General features: G+C 38.6%; 1 protein-coding gene across 1 annotated transcript; it reads right to left on the bottom strand.

The window, feature by feature from the left end:
• Positions 1 to 4085: 4085 nt before the first annotated feature.
• On the bottom strand, positions 4086 to 22522 carry gjc1 (gap junction protein gamma 1). Its single transcript, XM_020926425.2, has 2 exons — positions 22471 to 22522; positions 4086 to 5612 (listed from the first exon to the last, which is right to left on the bottom strand). Exon 2 carries the CDS (start codon positions 5556 to 5558, stop codon positions 4086 to 4088), a length of 1473 nt encoding a protein of 490 aa, XP_020782084.1. The 5' UTR covers positions 5559 to 5612; positions 22471 to 22522.
• Positions 22523 to 23712: the final 1190 nt, after the last annotated feature.

Genomic DNA, 23712 nt, shown 5'->3' with positions numbered 1-23712 from the left:
CAAAATGTACTCTTGTGAGCTGTTGCCTCATCAAAAACATACCTGGAGTTGCTTTTTGTTTTGTTCACACATGTTTTGTTCAGTAAAGATGCAGGATGGAAATTATCCAAATGATTCTAGTGAAGGTATAAGTTAAAAAACACAGTGGAGCACTTCCTGTATTGCCACATGACATGACAATGTGCAACAGGGTTATGTGTTAAACACTGTGTGAGCATATAATGTTATAATCTTGATGAGGAAACAACATTACAACACAGATCAGCAAATAACGTAATATGAGCACTTTAATTTTTGCTATTAGCCATTTTGTTGATTTTTTTATGCATAGTCCTCCCAACTGTCTGTATACTCTACTTTTATGTAAACCATGTGTATTAGTTACTTTTGATCCCTGTTTCCATCTTAACTTTACATTTTAAAAGCACACTGTGTAACTTTTCTGGTGGAGGACCCAACACTTGCTTTTCTTCATGGAGATGTTATTGCTTTGCCTGCATGTTCCAGCAGCAGGTGAGACCACAAGACCAAGCTACAGGTCAGATCTGCGGTGAGGCAACCCTCCTCACAGCAATTATGCATGTTTTTTAAGGAATATATGTAAACACATTTCAACTAATACATGTAAGCTTGATTAGTTTCATGCCGTAATGTGGAATATTCCAGGTGAAAACATAAAACCACCACCAGAAGTTACAGAGTGCATCTTTAAAGCAGGATGTCACTACTTGATTAGAAATGACATCACAATTATAAAACTATTACAACTTCTAATTGTGGCTTGTTAAAACTGCATTTGGCAAGTAACTTTTGAACACTAGTGAGCAAACAAAGTGAATTTCAAGGCCTACATATGTTATTATTTCACATTTCACATCATCACTTCATTTGTGTTTATAGTGAATAGTATGAGACCTTTGTTTTTGGCACATCCTGCTCACACCTGGTGCAGAAACACAATAGCACTGTCTGAATATTGCTAACATCGACCAGTATTGTGAATTGCATTGTACGGCCCTAACCCTGCAGCTGTTGCAATGCTGTATTAAAGGGTCCACCAGGGGGCAGGATCACACAAGACAGTACATCAATGAATCCTTAAAGGTCCTATATTACACACAGTTTATTCTTGTGAGCTTTAAGCCATGTTATAATGTTGTAACCTTGTGTTTTGCTTCATTCACACGTTTGCGTAAACCTGCATTATTAGTCGGTCTCCAGCTCAAAACGCTCTCTGTTCCACCTTATGATGTAAGAAGAAGAGTTAGTTTTCAAATTTCAAAAGGGCAGATTTGCACATTTTTACCTTTTGATCAACAGAGATTGGCAATTCCAGGGCTGAATCATTCAAGTGATACTAGTGAAAGTGTATGGAGTATAAAAACACAGAAGGTGGAGCACAGTATTTTCTGTGTGAAAGAAGAACTCAACCTAAATAAGCAAAGTTTGTGTGTTAATCATGTGTGAAGGAAACAAATCAACTCCATGTATCATTCGTTCCTTCGTGTTTCAAAGTAAAACAAAACAAAGAAAAAAGAAAAAAGAAAAACCAAAACAACAATAAAAAAATTATTTGTCTCCAAAACCAAAATGAAAAAATGGATAACAATTTGTTTTTACAGTTCCCAATTTTCAGTTTAAATTACTTTAATTTTGTATTTTTGACAGTAAAGTCACATCTGTGAATTCTGAAGAAAACGTAATCATACATTTTCATTTCGTTATTGTAATTCTTGATGTCGTAACTTTTCAATTTGTATGAGGAAAAAGTACACACAATATATTTTATGTACAACTGGATTTATTCGAGAGTTTATGAATATTTATTTTAAGCTCAGCTACAGCCAAATATGCACAGATTTCCCAAATGGATTTCTATCCTATGCACATATAAATCTATATTTTTGGAAACAGTGTTATTTTGTTAACATGATCACCTAAAATGTTAGACAAGTGCAGTTTAAGTCAGGAAAAAGGAAAACGGACGTTATCCGTTTTTCCATTATTCATTTAAATACAAAATCAAAAACTGAAACCTTCCCCCCCAAAAAAAACAAATCGTTATATTTTTTTCATTTTGATTTTGGAGACAAATAATGAAGAAAATTGTTGTTTTTCCATTTTTGTATTTTTGGTTTTATTTTGAAAAAAGAATGAACGAATCATACGCGGATTAAACCAAAACTCCAGGTATGTTTTTTGATGAGAAAACAACATTATAACATAGATCAGAAAGTAGTGTAATATGGGACCTTTAAGCATCTCCTGAAAATTTTAACAGAAATTTGATATTTAATAGACCACATAAGCGCTGGTTATATGTTAAGTATAAGTCACATAAGCACAAACCAGTGGTCAAATACAAAGTAGAAAAGGAAACAGCCTCCAGGATGGTGACGCCCTCTTCTGGACAGTATCGCTTTGAGCGCTGCAATTTCATTACATTTTCCCCATTAAAGCATTTTGTTGCCATGTTATATGATACATGAAGTCACTGCTTATGGGCAGTTAGATACCGGGGCATAAGTATGACGTAAAATTATATTGCTTTTTACATTAAGGGCTTTCTTCATTCAAATGTCACTGCTTTTCCCATAATGCTGTTGAGTGCGTGTGACTGTCTCTTTCTGGCAAATGGGCTATGACTAATTGGCTATCATTAATTTCAAAGGAGTTCATATGTTTGCAAAGCTTGAAATAACAGACTAAACATGGCGATAATCAGAGGTGGGTAGAGCGGCCAGAATCCATTTGTTCAAAATCACTGTTCTGTCAAATAGTCAATTAGAGAAGTCAATTACTAAGTCGTTTAAAATGTATAACTTCAGACTGGGAGTGAATGGAAGTCTACACTGTAATAAGATCCAAACTATATTGAATCTGATGTATTATTTAAAGGTGCATTGTGTGACTTTTTTGGTGCTTGCTTTGTCTGAAATGTTTCACAGTATGGTATTAAACCTTTCTATCTTCATGGAGATCAAAAAAGGCCAAGTTACAGGTCAGATCTGTGGAGAGGCGACACTGCTCACACTCAAAATGCCTGTTCTTCTAGGTATTTTTGAGCTATAAAACCACTTGTAATTGAATAAATGTAAGGTACAGCTGTTTAAAGTCATAATATGGAACATTACAGGCAGAGCAATGACATATCCATGGAAACAAGCAGGTGACCGACCCCCAGTCAACCTTTAAAGGCCAAAATATAGTTCTGCGTCGACTCAACGCACACTGCCGCCGTTGCCTTGTTGCCGTCATTTTAGATTTATGGATCTGCGTCAAGATTTATGCGCCGCAAAAAAATTTACAGACATAACACTAGGAGGCTCGGATTTTAAAATGCTGTTCGTGTACAAAATGAAGTGGGAAAGTAGAGTACCAGAAATGTAGCAAAGTGAATGCAGAGAGGACCAATCACAGCCCTTATTGTCTGCGTCGCTTTCTTTTGCCGTCTGCGTCGGTTCAACACGTAGTTACAAAATTTCGGAGGTGCACGTTGGTCGAAGCACACGATCTGCGAAGGGGGTTCAAGGCGACGCAGACTCTTTGCATTGCGACGCAGACGATTCGACACACAACCATAAAGTGGGCTTAAAGGTGCACTATGTAACTTCCCTGCTTCATACCATGGAGATGTCTTGCTTTGAATGCAATGTTCCACAGCATGGCAATATTCACATACTTATATCCATAACGACAAGCTGCAAGTTACAGGTCAGATCTGTGAAGAGTTAACTACGCTCGCAATAAGAAGTTTTTCCAAATATGTACATTTAAAGCCTTACTGTGGAACATTCATCGTGCACCTTGAACATTGTATTGCCCCTTTAGGAAAAGTGTCTTCTGCATTTGACCGATCTTTCATTGAGAGAGAGAGAAAACATATTCTGGCTACCCACCCTGAATCATTTTCTTAAAGGGCTTGAAGGCAAAAAAGCAAAACAGTTCATAATCAATTCAATACATTTTCATACACCACAGTAACATGGACACACTTAGGCTCCAGCTTACAGGATTCAATAGGCACTGTGGTTTAAAGAGTCCCACTTTTCTTATCTCATATGTACAAGTCTTTTACAGTCCATTCAAATCCACACAGACGGCTTCCCTTCTGCCGATTTACTACTACTACTATTACTACTACTGCATCCGCCACTGCTGCCCCCTTTACTAGTGTGTTTGAGTCTATGTTTTTTGTCTTTCGGGGCCTGGGTTTGGGGCTGCGGTTGTGCCTGGATAATGATATTGCTTTGGGGTTTATCGTCCTGGCTGTCCCCCGCCTGCTCTGGTTCCTCCTCCCCGGCTTGGTGCTGCTGGCTGTAGGCCTGTATAGCAGCTTCCAGTTGCTCGTGGGCGTGCTGGATCATGTCTTTGTTCAGCCCCACCCGGGACCCCCCTGTACTCGGAAAATTGTCCTCATTGCTCCCGAACTGTTGCTGCTCCTCTTGGGCGATGTTGGCGCGGTTTTGTTTGCACGCCATTTTAGCGTTGCTCAAGTCCGTGTAGGGCATCTGTTCCGGCTTTACCACTATGTTGTAGCCGGGGGGAGCCGACGGGGTGTTCCAGGAAAAGGGGTAACCGACGTAATCAGCTGGTCCGTCCCCGCCTACGCCCGCGTCTGATCCAGTTTCAGGACCAGGAACGCCGACCGAACCATCGACGTTTGTATTTGAACCCAAGAGGCCCAACTGGTACTCATCTTCTGGTGGTGGGGTACGCCGTTTACGGATAATATCGCAAATCGATCCGATGCCTAAATGTAGCATCTCCCAAACGTTTAAAGTGAGGCAGAGGATGGTAACGCCGTACATGATCCGAAGGAAGATTGTTTTCTCAGTTGGACGAGATACGAAACAATCAACGCTATGCGGACAGGGGTTACCGGAGCACACGAAAATTGGCTTCACCCTGAAACCGTAGAGTAGATACTGACCTGCAAGAAAGCCAGCCTCTAGAACTGTCCTGGTCACAAGTTGAAGAACGTAAACTCGCATCAAACCTTCATCTCTGATTCTCCTTCGACCGTCATGGCGGATTTTGGGTCTGGGAGTTGGCTGTAAAGGGTCTCTAGGTCTTTTGGGAGGTTCGATCTCTGGTACTTCATAGATCATTGGGTCATCTTCTTGATCTTCTTCTGTCTCCTCTATACCGCGATGCTGTCTCGCCCCAAAACAAATCTTCCTCGGCTTCCTGTGCGTGTAACCCCCTGCGACCCTAACTGCCGTTGCCCCGCTCCCTCCTTTCGCCTCTTCCAATCTCGCTATCTTGTTAATGGCGTACCCCATGTAGATGAGCGAAGGCATAGCAACCAAGATGATCTGGAAGACCCAAAAGCGTACATGTGACAGGGGGGCAAAAGCGTCGTAACACACATTTTCGCAGCCCGGTTGCCCCGAGTTACACACAAACTTGCTCTGCTCGTCGTAGTAGATGGACTCTCCCCCGACCGCGGTGAGGACGATGCGGAAGACAATGAGCACGGTGAGCCACAGCTTCCCTACGAAGGTGGAGTGGTTGTGGATTTCCTCCAGCAGTCGCGTGAGGAAGCTCCAGCTCATGGTGTCGCTGGACAGTGGGGCAGACAGTGTCCCTCTCTCACCTGCTCACAGACTCTGCACACAAAAAACAAGAGGGAGAGGAGGTTATGATGAGATGTGCAATGTTACATTTTTTTACACTCATAAGAACAAGAAAAAGCACAACACACAACAATAGGCAAAACTAGAAAAGTAGGGCGATGTCGTTTGGCAAATTGAATTCTATTAGAGAGAAGAGGGAGAGGAGGGTAGAGAGATGCACTGAAGTTTGTTTTAAGTTTGTTGTAGCATCACTACTTCCTGTCCAGTTTTATCTGAATTAAATTTTTGCCGAGTTGCACTAAAATGAATAAGTATTTAAAGATCAGGCAGTGGACAGGAAGCTACTGGTGGACGTCACTGACAACATGTTGAAGGTACACAAACAAAACACATACTTCAGCGGAGGACACCTCTGTGTTTAGAAAGATGTTTATAATGTTAATGCTAATATTGAAGTATGATAAATGATAAAGTATTCTACATATAAAAATATTTGGGGAGTCTTTGTTATCAAATTGAATTGTAATAGATTGTTTATTTAATATTTTATGATTTTAATCTGCTGCTGTGCTCAGAGCCTGTTAGGGCTGAGGGAAAACTGAATCGTGATCTCTTCCCTGTGATGATCTACTATTTCAGTCAGATCGTGATTCTCTATTTCTCTCTTTAATGCAGATGTCAGCTCAAATTGCTGGGTTTCAGATGATATCACAAGATTCTATTAGTCAGTAATTTAATTTAATACAGATGGGGCCAGGTAAAATAAATATGTTTTTTAAAATATATATATCGAGTTGCACAGTCTAGTCACTACTAGAAATGACCAACATTTCTAAATTTACCTAGATATTAACTGGATTTTTTAAAATGTAAAATGCAATCTAGAAACTGATATATAGACAACGTAGGCAGATGTTTTTGTTATTCCAGCAGCCAGTGATAAAACATGCAACAGCCTACACAATCAGATTAGGGTTTATGAATGTAGATGCACAGTGATTTGCATGGGCGGTGGAGATGTCTGATTTGATCTGGTGGGACACAAGGACAAATGTTAATAGTAAAAAGGTGCTAGATATGTTTCACCACTCATCCAAGTAGCTTCTTCAGTTCTGACAGGGTTCTCACTGCCTTAAATATTGGTCTGAATTGTGAAAAGCACTTACAGACTCATCATGGTGAATACTTAAAATGCTTGGAATGCATAAGGTTAGTGAGGAATAACTTTGGACCACTGCAAACTGTTTGAAATGAACTACTGGTAGTTCTGTTTTTCACATTTTTAAAATGGTAAAAATCAGGGACAGGATCTTTAAGTGTCACTCTATCACCTGAGTCATATTTTACATAATTATGCATAATCATAATCAAACCATAATATTTTTAGATCCGCATCTTCTCATCATTAAATAACTCACAATACACTCAGAAGGCTCATGTAAGGTTGCTCAAGTTCAAGTTTTGGGGGAATTATAGAAGTATACAGAGCTCTGAAAGGATGTTGGTATTAAGAAACCACGGCACAGCTCCGAGATGAAGGCGCAATAATCCAAAAGTGCAGTTTTCCAGCCGCACACACATTTATTTAACTCTTCTCATCTCTTTCAGCTGAAATAAATCCTCTTAGTGATCCTGCTTCTGTGAGAGGTGCATTTTCGGGGATTGGAGGAGCGTGACTTGCTTGTTTTGGTTCAGAGGTGTAGCCCCAAATAGCAAAGGACTCGCCAAAATAAAGTTATCAGTCATGTATATTTATTCAGCATATTTATTCAGCGTCACTAAAACTGTCAAATGTAAAAAATAAAGCTCCTATATAATGCGAAATTGACTCCTGAGATGTTGTTACTTTCTCAAAATACTCGGAGTTGCGTTTTGTTTCATCCACGCATGTTTGAGTAACTCTGCATTATTAGTCTGTCTCTGTTCCACTTTGTGATGTCATGAAGCAGTAGTTTTCAAGTTAATAGTTCCTTTTACCATTTTTGTTTCATAGAGATTATCAGTTCTAGGGCTGAAAGTATCCAGATGATTCTAGTGAAGGTGTATGGAGTTTAAAAACATGACATCACAAGGTGGTGTGAGTGAAAAGAACCAAAATATGCAGGGTTTTTGTGTTAAACATGTGTAAATGAAACAAAACCAACTCTAGGTATATTTATGATGAGGAAACAACATTATAACACATATCAGGAAGTAAAGTAATTTGGGCCCTTTAAATAAAAAGTTGCAAAAAAGGTAAAATATATAAGATTCTGCACTTTTTTTAAAATTAACTTTTAATTTATGAAGCTGCTGAGCTCTTAATGTGTGTGATTTGATAAAGGATATAATATTCATCCCTGAAGAAAACAATTTTACGTTCAATTATCTTAAATTAATGTTACAAGATGGTGCCAAAGACAAAGTAGAAATGTCTTACAATTTAGAACCCCAATTTTACAGCCCTAAATTGCTCTGTAAACAAAATAGAAATATAAACGATTCAAAAGCAATTAAATAATATCTGCACCTCACATTTTGAGCTTGCCTGATAAAGTGTTCAGTTATGACTACAGTGACTGAACACTTGGGTACATTTTTGGAGCAGGGGCATTTTTCAGATGTGGGTTAGCTCCATGCTCCAGGCTTTTCTCACCAGACCTTCTCCATCAGACCAGCCCGAGCAGCAGGTGTCCGGTCACAGCCCGATGGAGCGGAGGCCAGTATTAACCCGAGCACTGGAGCTGAACCCAAACACTGCTGCTGTCCCACAAGGGTGACTATGGGCCAAAACAAATGAAGCCACCAACTCATGAAGACTGCATATGACATGGTCTACTCTGCCAATGTCCAGACATAAAAACTAGATTAGATTAGGGATATTATGATGTGAAAACAGTGAAGAGTTTTATATATAGCTTCTTTGGCTCAAATATAAAATGCCAAATGCAATTGCCTGGAACTGCCAATTTCTACTGGGCTAAAGGCAGAGACCAAGTCGTCATGTTGCAAGTCTCAAGTAAGTCTCAAGTCTTTGACCTCAAGTCCAAATCAAGTCCCAAGTCAAATACAGGCAAGTCCAAGGCGAGTCTCGAGTCACTAGCCCACAAGTCCAAGTCAAGTCCAAGTTGTCTGCTTTGACCTTCAAGTCATTTAAAGTCTTTAAACCAAAGTACCAAATACAGCTTACATTTTTGCAATTTATATGATTTTTAAACTAAACTGTACTTATAAAGTAATAGTATATTTATATATGAGTATTTATAGAGTCTATAAGAGTTGTATAAATACAAAGTTTTCCTTTTTCAATGACTTGACAAGATCTTAGAGTGAATCATTACAGTCAAAATAAAAAATAAAAAATCTGATTTAAAAGTGCTTCTCAAATATTCTCAAGTAACAGGCCTCAAGTCTGAGTCAAGTCCCAAGTCTTACTCCATTTTATCAAATCAAATCTCAAGTCCTAAAAATAGTGACTCAAGTCTAACTCGAGTCCAAGTCATGAACCGCAAGTCCCCACCTCTGGCTAAAGGTAAAGGGAAGCTGTTAACTTGAAAACTGCTGCTTCATGACAAGGTAGAACAGAGTATTTTGAGTTCTGGAGATGTAGACAAACTAAAGGATTACTGGATTACTCAAATATGTGTGAATGAAACAAAGCACACCTCCAGGTATGTTTTTGATGAGGTAACAATATTCTAATATGGCATAAAACTAACAAGAGTCAATTTAGCATAATATAGAATCTTCAAATATGGTTTCAGTACAATTTTATATATATTTTTTGATCTTTCAGCCTTATTTTAACAGCTCAGATGGAAAAGTAATGTCTTGCTTCATATATCCATCTACTACTATTTAAAAGGCCAACTTTAACTTTCTGATCTTTTATAATGTTTCCTCATCAAAAACATAACTGGGGTTGTGTTTTGTTTTATTCACACACAAACCCTGCATATTTCTGCCTCTCTCAAACAGAAAACACTCCACCTTGTGATGTCATGTGGTAATACAGCAACTGCTCTGCTGTGTTTTTAAACTCCATACACCTTCACTAGAATCATCTTGGTAATTTCAACCCTGGAACAGTAGGCTCTTTATTCAACTGAACAATTTAATATGATGGAAAAACTCTCTCTCTCTGAATGTTTACATTTTAGGTCCCTAAAAAATAAATATTATATAAAGGCATTTATACAGTCTCTAACCGGTTATAATAATATTTTTCGGTCCTGATACTAAAATCGATACCTGCTATTAACCGATACCAGTGTAGAGATGGAAAAATGGCACTTACTTCTTTAAAACACTGTTAACTCATCACAAGAAAGCTGTGTTATGCATCTGTTATTTCTGCTTCAAATAACTCTCAGCTTTGAATGAATAAAAGTTCAAACATAATGAGATATTCTAGACCAAAATCAGCCTGTAAATATTCTTATTACAGCTAAGTTTTCAACACCTGCACTGATATCTAATACCAGTATCACTTCATCCCTATCTGTAACTCTAAATTTGTCCTTATACCAAGCCCTTTGTTAGCCTTACACTGTACGCGACTGTTCTGAATCTGACGCAGTCCTGTTTTGTGTCTGCAGTGGGACAGGGAGGGCTGGGCTTGTTTTGAGTTTGCTATGAAACATGTGTCCCCTATTGATCATCTTGACCAAATATGGGCATAGCCGGGCTGGAGGATGTCAGGAATCCTCTGTACAGAATTCCCCACAATGGCACTTTAAGCAGCAGTGTCCCCTCTGCAGCTGTGGTCTATATGTGTGAGTAAGCAGCCACACTCAAATGTTCATTGACTTTTCTCTCATTGCGTCACTTAATGATTTTACATAATCACTATATTACACAGTTGTCCTTTAGCTAGTCGTGCTAACTGATTTCACATATGAGGTGACTGTGCAGATGTGAAGTGGCTTTTTTAAACAATGCAAGAACAGAGCTGTGGACATGACACACGCGATGCCATGAAACTATTCTGAAATGATCGTTGTACTCATAAGATTCATATTTTTATGTACATCTGCTACATTGACAGTCACTTATTATCTGACTAGAATTAAAACAAGATTAAAACACACAAACAGTAAAGAGATATCACACAACATCATAGAAAAGGTTGAGATTATACTGATACACTACAATTAAAATGTGACATCTTACACCATTGAATAAAAGTAAAACTTGTCTTCATCTGAAACTAGTGTCTTACCTCTAGATATTCTGGCAAACTCTAAGCTATTATGGCAATATAGGCTGTAATGCACTAGTCTGATTCATCAGGCGGTTTCACTTTGTAGAAACGGTCTGACCTCGTAGCATTAGAATTCATACACTTGATGGTAGGTGGGTACTTTTTTAATTCAACCAATCGCTGCTATTTGGTCGTGACGTATGTAGTGCACCAAATCCCGTAGAAAGAAGGACAATAACGTCTTTCCCCTTGATAAAATTCACCAAACATTCTCTTTGTTCCAGCTTTTAATCCTCGATCTCGGGAATCTTTGTCAACACAGAATGTATGGCTTTATCTACATCTATCTCGACCGCTTTGTTTACTGTTGTGCTGTACCACAAAATGGACCCAGACAGGCGACTGAGTTTGAATTCATGGCTTCACAGCTCTTTGCTGATTGGCCAGTGCACAATCTACAACTTCTGGGGTTCTTGCAAACCGTCTAGTGCAGGGGTGGGCAAACTACAGCCCGGGGGCCATGTGCGGCCCTTTAATCTTTTAAATTCAGCCCGCTGAACTTGAATATAAAAAAAAAAAAAGAATAAATTATTAATTATTATTATTATTATTATTATTATTATTATTATTATTATTATTATTATTAATAATAAAATAATAATAATAATAATAATAATAATATTAATAATAATAATAATAATAATAATAATAATAATAATAATAATATTAATAAATAATTTTCAGTGTTTTAAAAGTCATTTCAATAAATAGTAAACACTGTGGGACTTGAAATACAGATATTTTGATGTTGTTTACTTTGTAATGATTTTCAATTATGGGATATTTTAATAACATGAGACATGTTTTCTACATATCCCATGTTATTTTTTTCTCTTATGATGTGGATTACCAGAAAACTCCATCAATCTGCTCTTGGTCCGGCCCTTCAGTCACATTTTAGAACCATTTGTGGCCCACGAGTCAAAAAGTTTGCCCACCCCTGGTCTAGTGTATTTCGATTCTTGACCTGGTCGCTGGAAAGAAATTAATTTGAGTGGAGGCACTAGGTGGTTATGCATAGTCCTTATGAAATAAATGAAATAAAGAAAACACTTCCAAGACAAGAAAAACACAAGATTGGGTCCACGAGAACAAGACAAGACGAAAATTTGACTTAAATTACCATAAATAAATTGTGCAGTTGAGTTTTACAATTTTATTTCAGTTACTCTCATTGAAGCACTGTTTTTTGGATCTAGAGATTACTTACAAATTTACAGTCTTCAGGATATAAGAAATGCCATTTGCTTCACTTTTTGTCAGCGATTATGTTTTTAGATAAAACATAAGCTACATGAGGAAATATTCTTATTACATAACTCGACATACAACTTCAAGTCTGCTCAGATTTTCCAGGTTGGTGAGTGTGAGGAGAAGACCCCTCGACCTCAGAGCAGCCCCACAGTCTGACCCGCTCACAGACACATGTGAGGTGACATTTAGCTCTGCTCTGTGGTCTGGATCTGCAAGAACGAGATGAGAGGTTTGGGGGGAGAACTGACTTTGTGAATTAGACTTAGAAGGTGAGTCAGTCCCAGACACAAGAGAGAAGAGAGGAGCTGTGCGAAACTCTAAATATCAACAGTAACAGTGAACGGGTGAGAATAAAGTGACATGATTAAGGTTGGAAGAGAAATACATTTTATGTAACAAGAAATGCAACAATTCAAAACAAATTAGGGTCGCTCTCTGCAAACTTCAAAGTTCAAATTATCAGTTGGATTTATATCTGCCAAACCATTTTCTTTTGCAATTTATTGTTCATGTTTATAGGCCTGTCATGATAATTACTTCCACTTATCGTTCAATATACGCTGGAACAATATAGTTTGGGGCTCAATATTTTATTGAGTGAGTATAAGATTTGATCTGCAAACGGTTGAAAAAGAGGTTGAAAAGAGACGAGCCCACTCACAGTACAAATGCAAGTTTTTAGCTCAATAAAAACCCATGTTTTGAGTAAAAGTGAGACGAATATATTTAAAACCACAATGGGACATTCCAGTCAAAACAACAACATCTTCATGGAGACAAGCAGGTGGTGGAACTTTTTTTTTTTACTGAAATGATCTGCATTTGTCTGTTATGCCTTTCAAATTAGCCAGAGAATAAGCTATACTGCTATTAAATTGAAGCCAGGGTATAATGGATTACATTTTTATATCTTTGGAGCATTTTTAGTTTTTTTTTTTGCATTGGACAACAATAAAAACTCACACTCTGGCATAAAAAGCACACAGATTTTTACTCACAAGAGCACCTATTACAACAGTACAGAAAGTTTTTTCCTCTAAATCTAAGGACTATCCCTGAAGTAATCAAAATGTCAACATGTTAAGAAGTAATTAAACTCAAATTCTTTAAAGTAAAAACTTGGATTTCACATGACCTGTAAAAATGGTCAACAAGTTTGTAATATTTGTCAAGTGAAACTGAAGCCAGGGTTTTGAGATCTGATCTGATCCAATGCCCCCACTCGAAAACCCCGGCCCAGAAAGTACAAGGTCAATCAGATGACACTGTTGAGGGCACATTTCCCGTCATCCCTCTGTGCTCTTATTCAAATGGACAGTTACAATTACAGTGACAGTGAGAGAGAGGGGGACCCTGCAGTCCTCTGTGTATCTATATCAACAGACGACACGTGTGATCTACATGTGGAGCTAAGGCACACACTCTAGGGCCAGAGACGAAGAGAGGAAGGGAGGAAGAGAGAGAGAGAAAAGAGAGACACATACACACTCTAGGGCCAGAGACGAACAGCGAACAGAGGGAGAGAGGAAGAGAGAGACGGAGAGACACACACTCTAGGGCCAGAGATGGAGAGAGGGAGGGAGGAAGAGAGAGAGAGACAGAGATAGAGGATGAGGGAGAGACACACACATACAGAAAGACAGACAGACAGACAAATAGAGAGAAAGAGAAACAGGGAGAGAGACAGACAGCAAGAGAAAGACAGAGAAAGAGGATGAGAGAAAGGATGAGAGAGAGACATTGGTGTCAGAAATACAGGCATTTGTTGTAACTCATGTTCAATGTTCAAAGTATCCATGGGTTTCAGAATTAAGAAAAATGTGAAAACAATTTAAAATATATTATATATATAACTTTCAAATGGGAAAAAGTCTTCAAAATGTTGTATAAGAGGAAGCTGAAGCCCATGAATACCTGCTCTTGAGAAACATGTTTTGTTAGCTGTCTCTCATCTGTCGTTTGATGCAGTGTGGAAATCTCATCTCTGTTTTATGTTGACTGAGAGAGAGAGAGAGAGAGAGAGAGAGACACACACACACACAGAGAGAGAGAGAGAGAGAGAGAGAGAGAAATGCATACGCAGAGAGAGAGAGAGAGAGAAACACACACACACCACACAGAGAGAGAGAGAAGAGAGAGAGAAATGCATACGCAGAGAGAGAGAGAGAGAGAAAGAGACATAGAGACAGAAACACATGCACACAGAGAAACAGAGAGAGAGAAATACACACACAGACACAGAGAGAGAAACACACACAGAGAGAGAGAGAGAGAAACACACACACACACAGAGAGAGAGAGAGAGAGAGAGAGAGAGAAATGCATACGCAGAGAGAGAGAGAGAGAGAGAGAAAGAGACATAGAGACAGAAACACATGACACAGAGAAACAGAGAGAGAGAAATACACACACAGACAGAGAGAGAACAGAGAGAGAGAGAGAGAGAGAGAGAGAGAGACACACATAGAGAAAAACAGACAGAGAGAGAGAGAGAGAGACAGAGAGAAACACACACACATACAGAGAAAAACAGACAGAGAGAGAGAGAGAGCGAAAGAGACATAGAGACAGAAACACATGCACACAGAGAAACAGAGAGAGAGAAACACACACACAGACAGAGAGAGAAAACACACAGAGAGAGAGAGAGAGAGACACACATAGAGAAAAACAGACAGAGAGAGAGAGAGAGACAGAGAGCGAGAGGCACAGAGTGACAGAAACACATACACAGAGAGAGAGAGAGAAACACACACACAGACAGAGAGAGAAACACACACAGACAGAGAGAAAACACACACACAGAGAGAGAGAGAGACACACATAGAGAAAAACAGACAGAGAGAGAGAGGCACAGAGTGACAGAAACACATACACACACAGAGAGAGAGAGAAACACACACACGCACACACCCAGACAGAAACACAGAGAGAGAGAAGCGCAGGGAGTGAGAGAGAGAAACAGAGAGAGAGAGAGAAACACACACACTCACACAGAAAGGCAGAGAATAATAATACATTTAATAATAATACATTTTATTTATATTGCACTTTACATAAAATAATCTCAAAGTGCTACAGGTAAAAACAATGAGTAAAAAGGTGCATCAGAAACAGTGGATCAAGCTAAAACCAGTGCAGGAATTTATAAGATAAAACAAGAATAAAATACAATTAACAAAAGGCTTTAGTAAAAAGGTATGTTTTAAGATTTTGTTTAAAAACAGAAATAGATTGTGGGGCTCTCAGGTGGTCGGGGAGAGCATTCCAAAGCCTTGGAGCAGCAGAGGAGAAGGCCCGATCTCCCATGGTGCAAAGTTTGGTTCTGGGGGTTTGGAGAGTGTTGGTGGCTGCAGAGCGGAGGGTGCGTGAGGGGGTCTGGGGAGTGAGGAGTTCCTTAAGGTACTGGGGGGAGTGACCGTGGATGCATTGGTGAGTGAGGAGGGAGACCTTGTACTCAATCCTGAGTGTGATCGGGAGCCAGTGAAGGGATTTCAGGATGGGGGTGATGTGAGAGAGAGAGAGACAGAGAGACACAGATAGAGAGATAGAGAGACTGACTAAGAGAGATGAATCATGGGTATAGACAGGACATCTCGGGGCAGGAGGAGGGGGGGACAGACACAGAGAGACAGAGAAACCCCCACAAGCACCACCGCACCCCCCCAACCCCTTCCCAAACAGAGATGAGATTTCCACACTGCATCAAACGACAGATGAGAGACAGCTAACAAAACATGTTTCTCAAGAGCAGGTATTCATGGGCTTCAGCTTCCTCTTATACAAGTTTCGGAGGACTTTTCCCCCATTCGAAAAATATAGAAGATATACTATTCTGTTTTAAATGGTTAATCTCTGTTTATTTTATCCATTATCCAAATTTTCTAAAACGCCCGGATACATTGAACAATAAACTCCTGTATTTTTGACATTTGTGATGAATATGGGGTCCAGCTTCCTGTTATATGCGGCATTTTCCCATTCAAAACATATCATATTTTAATTTCAAGTTTTGTATCACTATGGCAACAGTCCTAATTAATCATCATTCAATAACTGCAGGCTTATAATTTGCCTAAAAAGTATGGCGTTAAAGTTATCTATCTCCGTGACGACAAACAAGTGACACCACCGGGACAAATGACAAGCCAGCTCAGCGGAGAGGTGACCAGACTCAGAGTAAGAATGAATGTTTTGCCATCATCGATAAAACGTGTAATTCAATTTAGATGTAATTAAAAAAAAAGTTTAAATAGCAAAAAAACTTTATAAATCCTGTATTTATTCCCAGAGCAGACAGAGAGTGCGACATATTAGGAAAATGGAAGCAGAAATAAAAGGATAAACTGCATTCTCTTTGCAGTAATGTACCACAATGTCATGTATTTCCTATAGCTGTGTCTGCCTCACTGACAGTATAATTCTACACACTCTTATTTACATAGAATGGCCATGGGGCTGCGAAGATAATGAACATAACACAAGGACTGTAAGAGCTTTAATGAGACGTGCTTTCTGCCTCTGGTCAAGTCTAAACGGAGCATGTCTTATGATTGAATATACAGTATTTATAGACAAAGTAACCGGCATTCTAGAAAGACAAGAGCCACTTTGCACTATTGTTTACATTGTGTTAAATAGAAGTTGATATGTTGATCATTTAATCTGCTTAAATATTAGACCAAATGAAGGATTTTTCAGTCTAAATGTAACTTTTTGGTTCGGGGTCGATCATGTGCTTGTTTGTATCGCTCTGTCTGAAATGTTCCACAGTCCTCTAGTTTACATTTATCCAATTACAGGTGGTTTTATTGCTCAAAAATACACAGAAAAACAAGTGTTCTGACCATGAGCGGGGTTGCCTCTCCACAGATCTGACCTGTAACTTAGTCTGGTTTGGTCTCCATGAAGATAAAAAGGTTTAATACCATACTGTGGAACATTCCAGACAAAGCAATAACATGTCCATGGAGAAAAGCATTTGATGGACCCTCCACTAGAAAAGTTACACAATTAACTTTAACATTCTTCAAAAATTCTCAAAATAGTAGCCAAAACATGAACTTAGATTTAGACTTAGACAAACGTTATTGATCCACAAGGATAAGGTGTAATTATATAAATGTATATGTACAAATAAAAATAAAGTAAGAAAAATATCTCAGCTATATACCAGAAGGAAGGAAGAAGGAAAACAGTGCACCATTTGAAAGAATATTTTGTTTTGAATTATTGTTTCCTATTGCAATGATCCTTTTTCATCACCCTGAAACAGGATTGTCATAAAAAAGATTGTACCCAGATCAGTAGTTTCTTAATGTACTGAAAAAAGCAGACATTTCAGAAATAGGTTTTATTTTATCATTATAATGCTGTTTCCTCATCAAAAACACGCCTGGAGTTGTGCTTTGTTTCATTCACACAGACAGAAAGCACTCTGTTCCACCTTGTGATGTCATGTGGTAATACAGGAAGTTCTCCACTGTGTTTTTAAACTTCACACACCTTCTCTAGAATAATTGTGATCATTTCAGCCCTGGAATTGCCACTCTCTACTCAACAAAAGGTAAAAGCTGCAGCTGTTAACTTGAAAACTACTACTACTACATGACAGAAAGTGGAACAGAGCATTTTGAGCTTTGGAGATGTAGAAAGATTACTAATAAAGGTTTACTCAAACATGAATAAATGAAACAAAACACAACACAACTCAAGGTATATTTTCAATGAGGTAACAGCATTATAATATAATATAGGACCTTTAAAATAGATTGTTTTTATTGTGGTAGTGAAATTGGCATGGATATCAAGCCTTTTCTTTCTCATCGCAATCAAATTAGAATTTTTTGTTCTGTGACTACACTTCCTAGAAACCCATAGATCACACTCGGTGATGTCATTCAAACTCCGGTAACACACTCTCATACAAAAGTTACTGCATTAGTTTAGTTTAAGCTCTCCTCCCTGCACTTACTCATTCACATCCTGACATCAGTAAGTGTCCCCGATCATCACTCATCTTTTTGTCGATGAGTTCAATCTGAGTGGCTTTAAAGTGACTGTAAAAGGCACTAAAGCGGTGATCGAATCAAAGAAATGGTCAGCGTTTTTCCTCATGACGAGTTTGGCATCTGAACCTGCTGATCACTGCTGGACGCACGCCCTCATCTGACTTTACACTTTAGATAATTCTCCCACTGTTTAGGTGAAGCCTCTACGTTCACATATAGACATTAAAGTGATTGGCCTAATGTGAACTATTGAACTTAAAAAGTATTATTTGGGAATAAATTATGCTTCAAGAGTTGTGGTTCACTGCCACAACCTAGCGGGAAAATGTTACTAATGCACTGGATTTTTAGATCCTCAAAGAGTGAAGGGTGAAGTGTCTTGCCAAAGGACACAATGACACCTGGTATTCCCAATGGTCTCCCATCCAATTACTACTCAGGTCTGGCTCAGCTTGTGATATCTGACAAAGCTTGCTATGGCCACAAAAAGGCATGATTTCATATTCTGTTGTTGGTACTGACTTATATAAAGGTGCACTGTGTAACCTTTCTGGCCATCTGCTTGTCTCCATAGAGATGTTACTCCTTTGCATGGATTGTTATGCTACCAGGCCAAGTTACAGGTCAGATCTTTGGAGAGGTGAGACTGTTCACAGAAAGATGACATGTTTTCTACTGTACTTGTTTAACAATAGAAAACACATGGAATTGATTACATGCAAAATAAGTTTAATGCCATACTGAGGAACATTCCAGACAAAGCAATCACATCTTCATAAGACAAGGAGGAGGCAGACCACTTCCAGAAACGTCCCATAGTGCAGCTTTAAGTTTATCGTCACAGTAATCACTTTGGTCTTGTGTATTTGATTGAGATTTGGTTGCTACAGAGACAAACGGTCTTACACAGATAGGACCTATGTTTATCTGCTTGTCCATGCTTTAATTTGATTGGGACCTTTGCCAACAGAACAAAAAGGCCCCACAAAGTCTGAGAATCAAACTCTTCTCTTTTCCAGAGGTTAATGCACATACAACACACAATACGCTGCGTCTGTATGTTTCTTTATGTAAATTGTGTCAATAATAATTCTTGTAAAATGTTGGCAATGTTTGTTCTACTCAAGCAGAAAAAGGTTTATGCGTAACTTTTCAGGTTGGGCGTCCGCTACCATGGAGATGCTATTGCTTTGCCTGTAATGTTCCACAATATCATATTATTCGATTATCTGTGTTTTTATTCCTCAAAAAAGCTTTAAAAATATGCATTCTTATTGTGAGTGGGGTGACCGCTTCACAGATCTCACCTGTGGCATCTCCAGTTTTTTTTCAATGGAAACTGAAAAGTAAAATTCTGTGCTTTGGAATACTGGAGCTAAAGCTATAACATTTCCATGGAAACAGGTAACTGGCAGGTCCTCTACCAGAAAAGTTACACAGTGCACCTTTAAGACTCTGATTTGTGAGCAAAAGCCAAAAATGGAAGTCAAAGTAATAAGACAAGAGCCTGATAAAAAGCTCACACCGACTCTGCCAAAAACTGCAGCAGTAGCCAGCAGCTCTGCAGATTATGTCTCTAATGTAAATGACAGTTTTATCTGACGATTCTCTTCAGAGGACTCAAGTTCGGGTTTGAAACGTCTAAAAATCACCTGTAATCAAATGACATAATCAGCGTAGTCTGAAGTATCTATTCACTATAATAACGACTGGCATTTCTACCTTAGAACATCTCTATGAAAACACCAACCAGCATGTGTCTCTGTGCATTCTAGGTTCCACAGTATGGCATTTAACTATATCGTCTCTATAGTGACAAGCAGGGGACACCACCAGGCCAAGTTCTGAGCCAGATACAGGATGTGAAGAAAGCTCACAGTAATAAATAAAGGAGGTTTTACAAGGTATTTTCGAGCAATAAAAATGCCAGTAATTAAATAAATGCAACAGAGATAAAAGCCGTACAGTGGAGCATTCCAGACAAAAGCAATTATCTGTATTTACATAGAGAAAAGCAGGGAGTGGCCCCTCCACCAGAAAAAAATACAGCTTTAAGACAAACTTGCTTATCCAATTTTGTATGCAGAGAGAGATTTTTTTCATGGCCACTGAATCTAGAGGAACTGATGGAAGATAAGCTCAGCTGATATCTATGGATCTATGGGCCCATTTTGATCATTTCCCCAAATTCTGTCATTTACATTTACTCCAAGCTCACCCACAGCCCTCTTTACGAGAGTTGTATAGTTAATGTTTGTACAGTTTTGATTAGGGGTGTGACGATATCCAAGTCTCATGATACGATATCTTCATAGTATGAACCTCACAGTACGATATTTATTGCGATATCGTGGGAAAGCTCACGATATGGAGGGGAGGCTCATGATTAGAGATATAACAATATCCAAATCTCTCTGTACGATATTTTCACGATATACATCTCATGGTACGATATTTATTGCAATATTTTGTGAAGGCTAAACAGCTAAAACTTTTAATATTCTACCTTTTTCTCTTAAAATACTTTTATACCTATAATATTTATTCATGTAGTCGGCACTGAAATGGAGCAATCATGGTCTATGTAGTTCCCTCTGTCTTTTTTACCTATTGCTGCACCATAATTCTTCATTTAAGACAGACACTTGTAATTCGATATTTTGTGATGGTCCACGATGTTATTGTGAGAACTTTGACGATACGATATCATGATATTTCAGTTACTGTTACATCCCTACTAGTTTTGTTGTATTTGAGCAAAATGTGTCCTGTCCAGTGCAGATGTACTGCATGAGCAGCTCTAAGTAGTCAAAATAAATCTGTGTACTGTCTGCATCTAATTATAAAGCGTGATATTTTCAGAGAGTCTGTGACGAATAATTAGGACGGTTAATAAGACACGCCTTTAACATAGACTACACTAAAACCCAACTCAAATTTCAGTTTAATCAACATTTGTGGTCCTTCCTCTCCAAAACAGCGTGATTACAGACACATGCCACCGGGTTATCCATCTCTGATCCGTCCCATTTGCACTAATCTACGCCACACTGTTTGTCATAAGTATTTCCATGCACAACATAAAAGACAAAACTACACAACTCACTTTGAGCAATGAGCTATTTAACATTAATACAGTTCTATGGATTGGGTTGGACCTCTGCCCAGTTTGAGCCTTTTGTGATTCAGGAATTTGCCACGAAGAAATAAACAAAAAGTGGACATTTTGGGGCAGCCATATGTAGGACCCCGGGCTGGTGAGGAGGTGAGAGAAAGGGCCATTCTTTCGAGGAAAAACGCAGGATTTGTTTAGAATTTGTCCGTGGGAAAAGTGTCTCATTAGCAGTGACTAAAGGGTAGAACACAAGAAAGTACTTCCATATGGTACAGGAACAGGCTCTGGGGCGGATCTGCATCTGTGGACTGTGTTTGGAGTTACACGGGAAAGAAAAGTGAAAAAAAAAAAGAGAGATTGAAATAAATAAAATAAATAAATAATGAGTAATTTGGGTTCATTTCTTGTTTGAATGCTGTAAATTTGGGGGAAAATTATACTGTAAACAACTTCACTGCAATCGTTTGGATAATTTAAAGTCTGGAATTGCCAATCTCACAAGGTGGAACAGAGCATTTTGATCTTTGGAGACGTAGACAGACTCATAATAAAGGGTTACACAAACAAAAATTAAACAAAAGAAAAATTAACAGCATTATAACATGGCTAAAAGTTTATAAAATCAATATAGGAGTGTTTTTCATTGTAATTGTAGAATCAGAATTGGCATGGATATCCTTTTCTTTATTATTCTTTATTATTCACTTCTCAGAAACAAAGTCAAAGTATTCTGTGTAGATTCTGACGTCTTATAAAGCTTCAAATGTGGTGATTTTAATAAAGATGTGCTGAATTTTGTTCAACAGAAACAACTGAATTGATTTTTTGTTCTAGCTGCTTTTATTTGTATATTTTTGTTGGCTCAAACTATGAACATTTCAGCAAGTCTCACCCAATCATAATAATAAAAAAATCTTACTACTTACTTTTCAATCCTGTTAAAAAAGTAGTAGAAAGTACAGATATCTGCTCTCAAATGTAGTGAAGTAAAAGTAAAAAAGTATCCTCTTTAAAATCTAGTGAAGTAAAGTACAGAGATCTAAAAAATAGTATACTTAAGTACATTTTACTGCTACTTCACTGCATTTGAGAGAAAGTATCTGTACTTTCCACCACTGATTTTAACTAAACTGTGACAAAAGTACATAAGCAGATACACAAACTAATACCTCAACTGAAAATTAATTACATATATATATTTTTTTCTTTTTCAAGCATGTTTTCATCAAGTAAAAATCAAAGTATAGTAACAATACTGTATCTACTCACTCTCCAGTCTCCATAGCTCCTCTTTGTGTCTGAACCTGGGGCCCCTCATGTCTCTGTCACTGCCTCGTCACGGCCCTCCGCCCCGGCTGACTCCTGGTACAAAACGCGACATCCCTCCGCAGATTATGAAATAAATAAATAAAATAAAAAGGGTAAAAAACTCCACTCTCCCGCTCTGTCTCTCATCACAGCGTCTGCTCAGTGGAGTGTGAGGCTGTGATGAAAAGCACGAGGAGGAAAAAAACGAGAGAGACGCAGCATCTTGCCTCTCTCCCCTCTCAGTGGTACTCGCGATCATTTACCCCGGCATCCCCCCCCCCCTCCAAACTGGGTCAAACGGGGGGAGGGGAGCGCCGCGGATGGTTTAATACCCCACACAGGGGCAAGAGGCAGACAGGGATACACCAGGGAATTTCAGGATAGGCTTCAGGGAGAAATTATATAGCAAAGAATTGAGTCAATAGAGAAAAGAGGAGATTAGAGGGTTTGAAAGAATACAAGAGATAACTGAAGGTGGTTTCATGGGCAAATTGTTTTAGAATATGCGTTTTGATAATGCATTTGACTCAAGATTATGGGCCACACGTTATTGTCCTACTACATTTGACCCAACCTTTAAAGGGCCCATATAACACTATTTTCTGATCTCTGTTATGATGTTGTTTCCTCATCAAAAATAGTCCTGGAGTTGTGTTTTTATTCATTCACAAATATTAAGCACACACAAACCTGCATATTTAGGCAGAGTTCTTGTTTTAAACTGAAAACACTCTGTTCTGCCTTGTGATGTCATGTGCTCCACTGTGTTTTTAAACTCCATACACCTTCACTAGAATCATTTGGATCATTTCAGAGCTGGAATTGCCACTCTCTACTGAGCTAAAAGTAAAAGGTAAGTGTTAACTTGAAAACTACCACTACATGACATCACAAGGTGGAACAGAGCATTTTCAGGCATGTTTTTGAGGAAGTAACAGTCAGTTTTGTGTAATATTTAATCTTTATTTTAACTTCTTGGGTTCTTTTTAAAGACAATGCAGTAAAGTGTGTTTACCTTGTTGACATGTTTCGGCTGCTAGCTGCAAGTCATCTTCAGAACTGTCGCCGGTGTTGGTTTTGACGTGTCGTATATCAGCTGTTGTTACTTCCTGTAGGCGTGGTCAGCCTGATGAACCTGCAGGTCACTCAGACTCCCGTCGCCCGATGTTCTCTGGAGGAGGGTGTCCCAGGTGTGTGAAAGGA

Source organism: Boleophthalmus pectinirostris, unplaced genomic scaffold (genome assembly GCF_026225935.1).
Source record: "Boleophthalmus pectinirostris isolate CB_2022bp ecotype Guang Dong unplaced genomic scaffold, ASM2622593v1 HiC_scaffold_17, whole genome shotgun sequence".
NCBI classification, from domain to species: domain Eukaryota; kingdom Metazoa; phylum Chordata; class Actinopteri; order Gobiiformes; family Gobiidae; genus Boleophthalmus; species Boleophthalmus pectinirostris.
Note: the sequence above shows the minus strand (reverse complement) of the source record. Positions and strands in the feature narration are given on the sequence as shown.

Coding starts and splice junctions, on each gene's coding strand:
- gjc1 (XM_020926425.2), bottom strand. CDS start 5,558: ATGAGCTGGAGCTTCCTCACGCGACTGCTGGAGGAAATCCACAACCAC.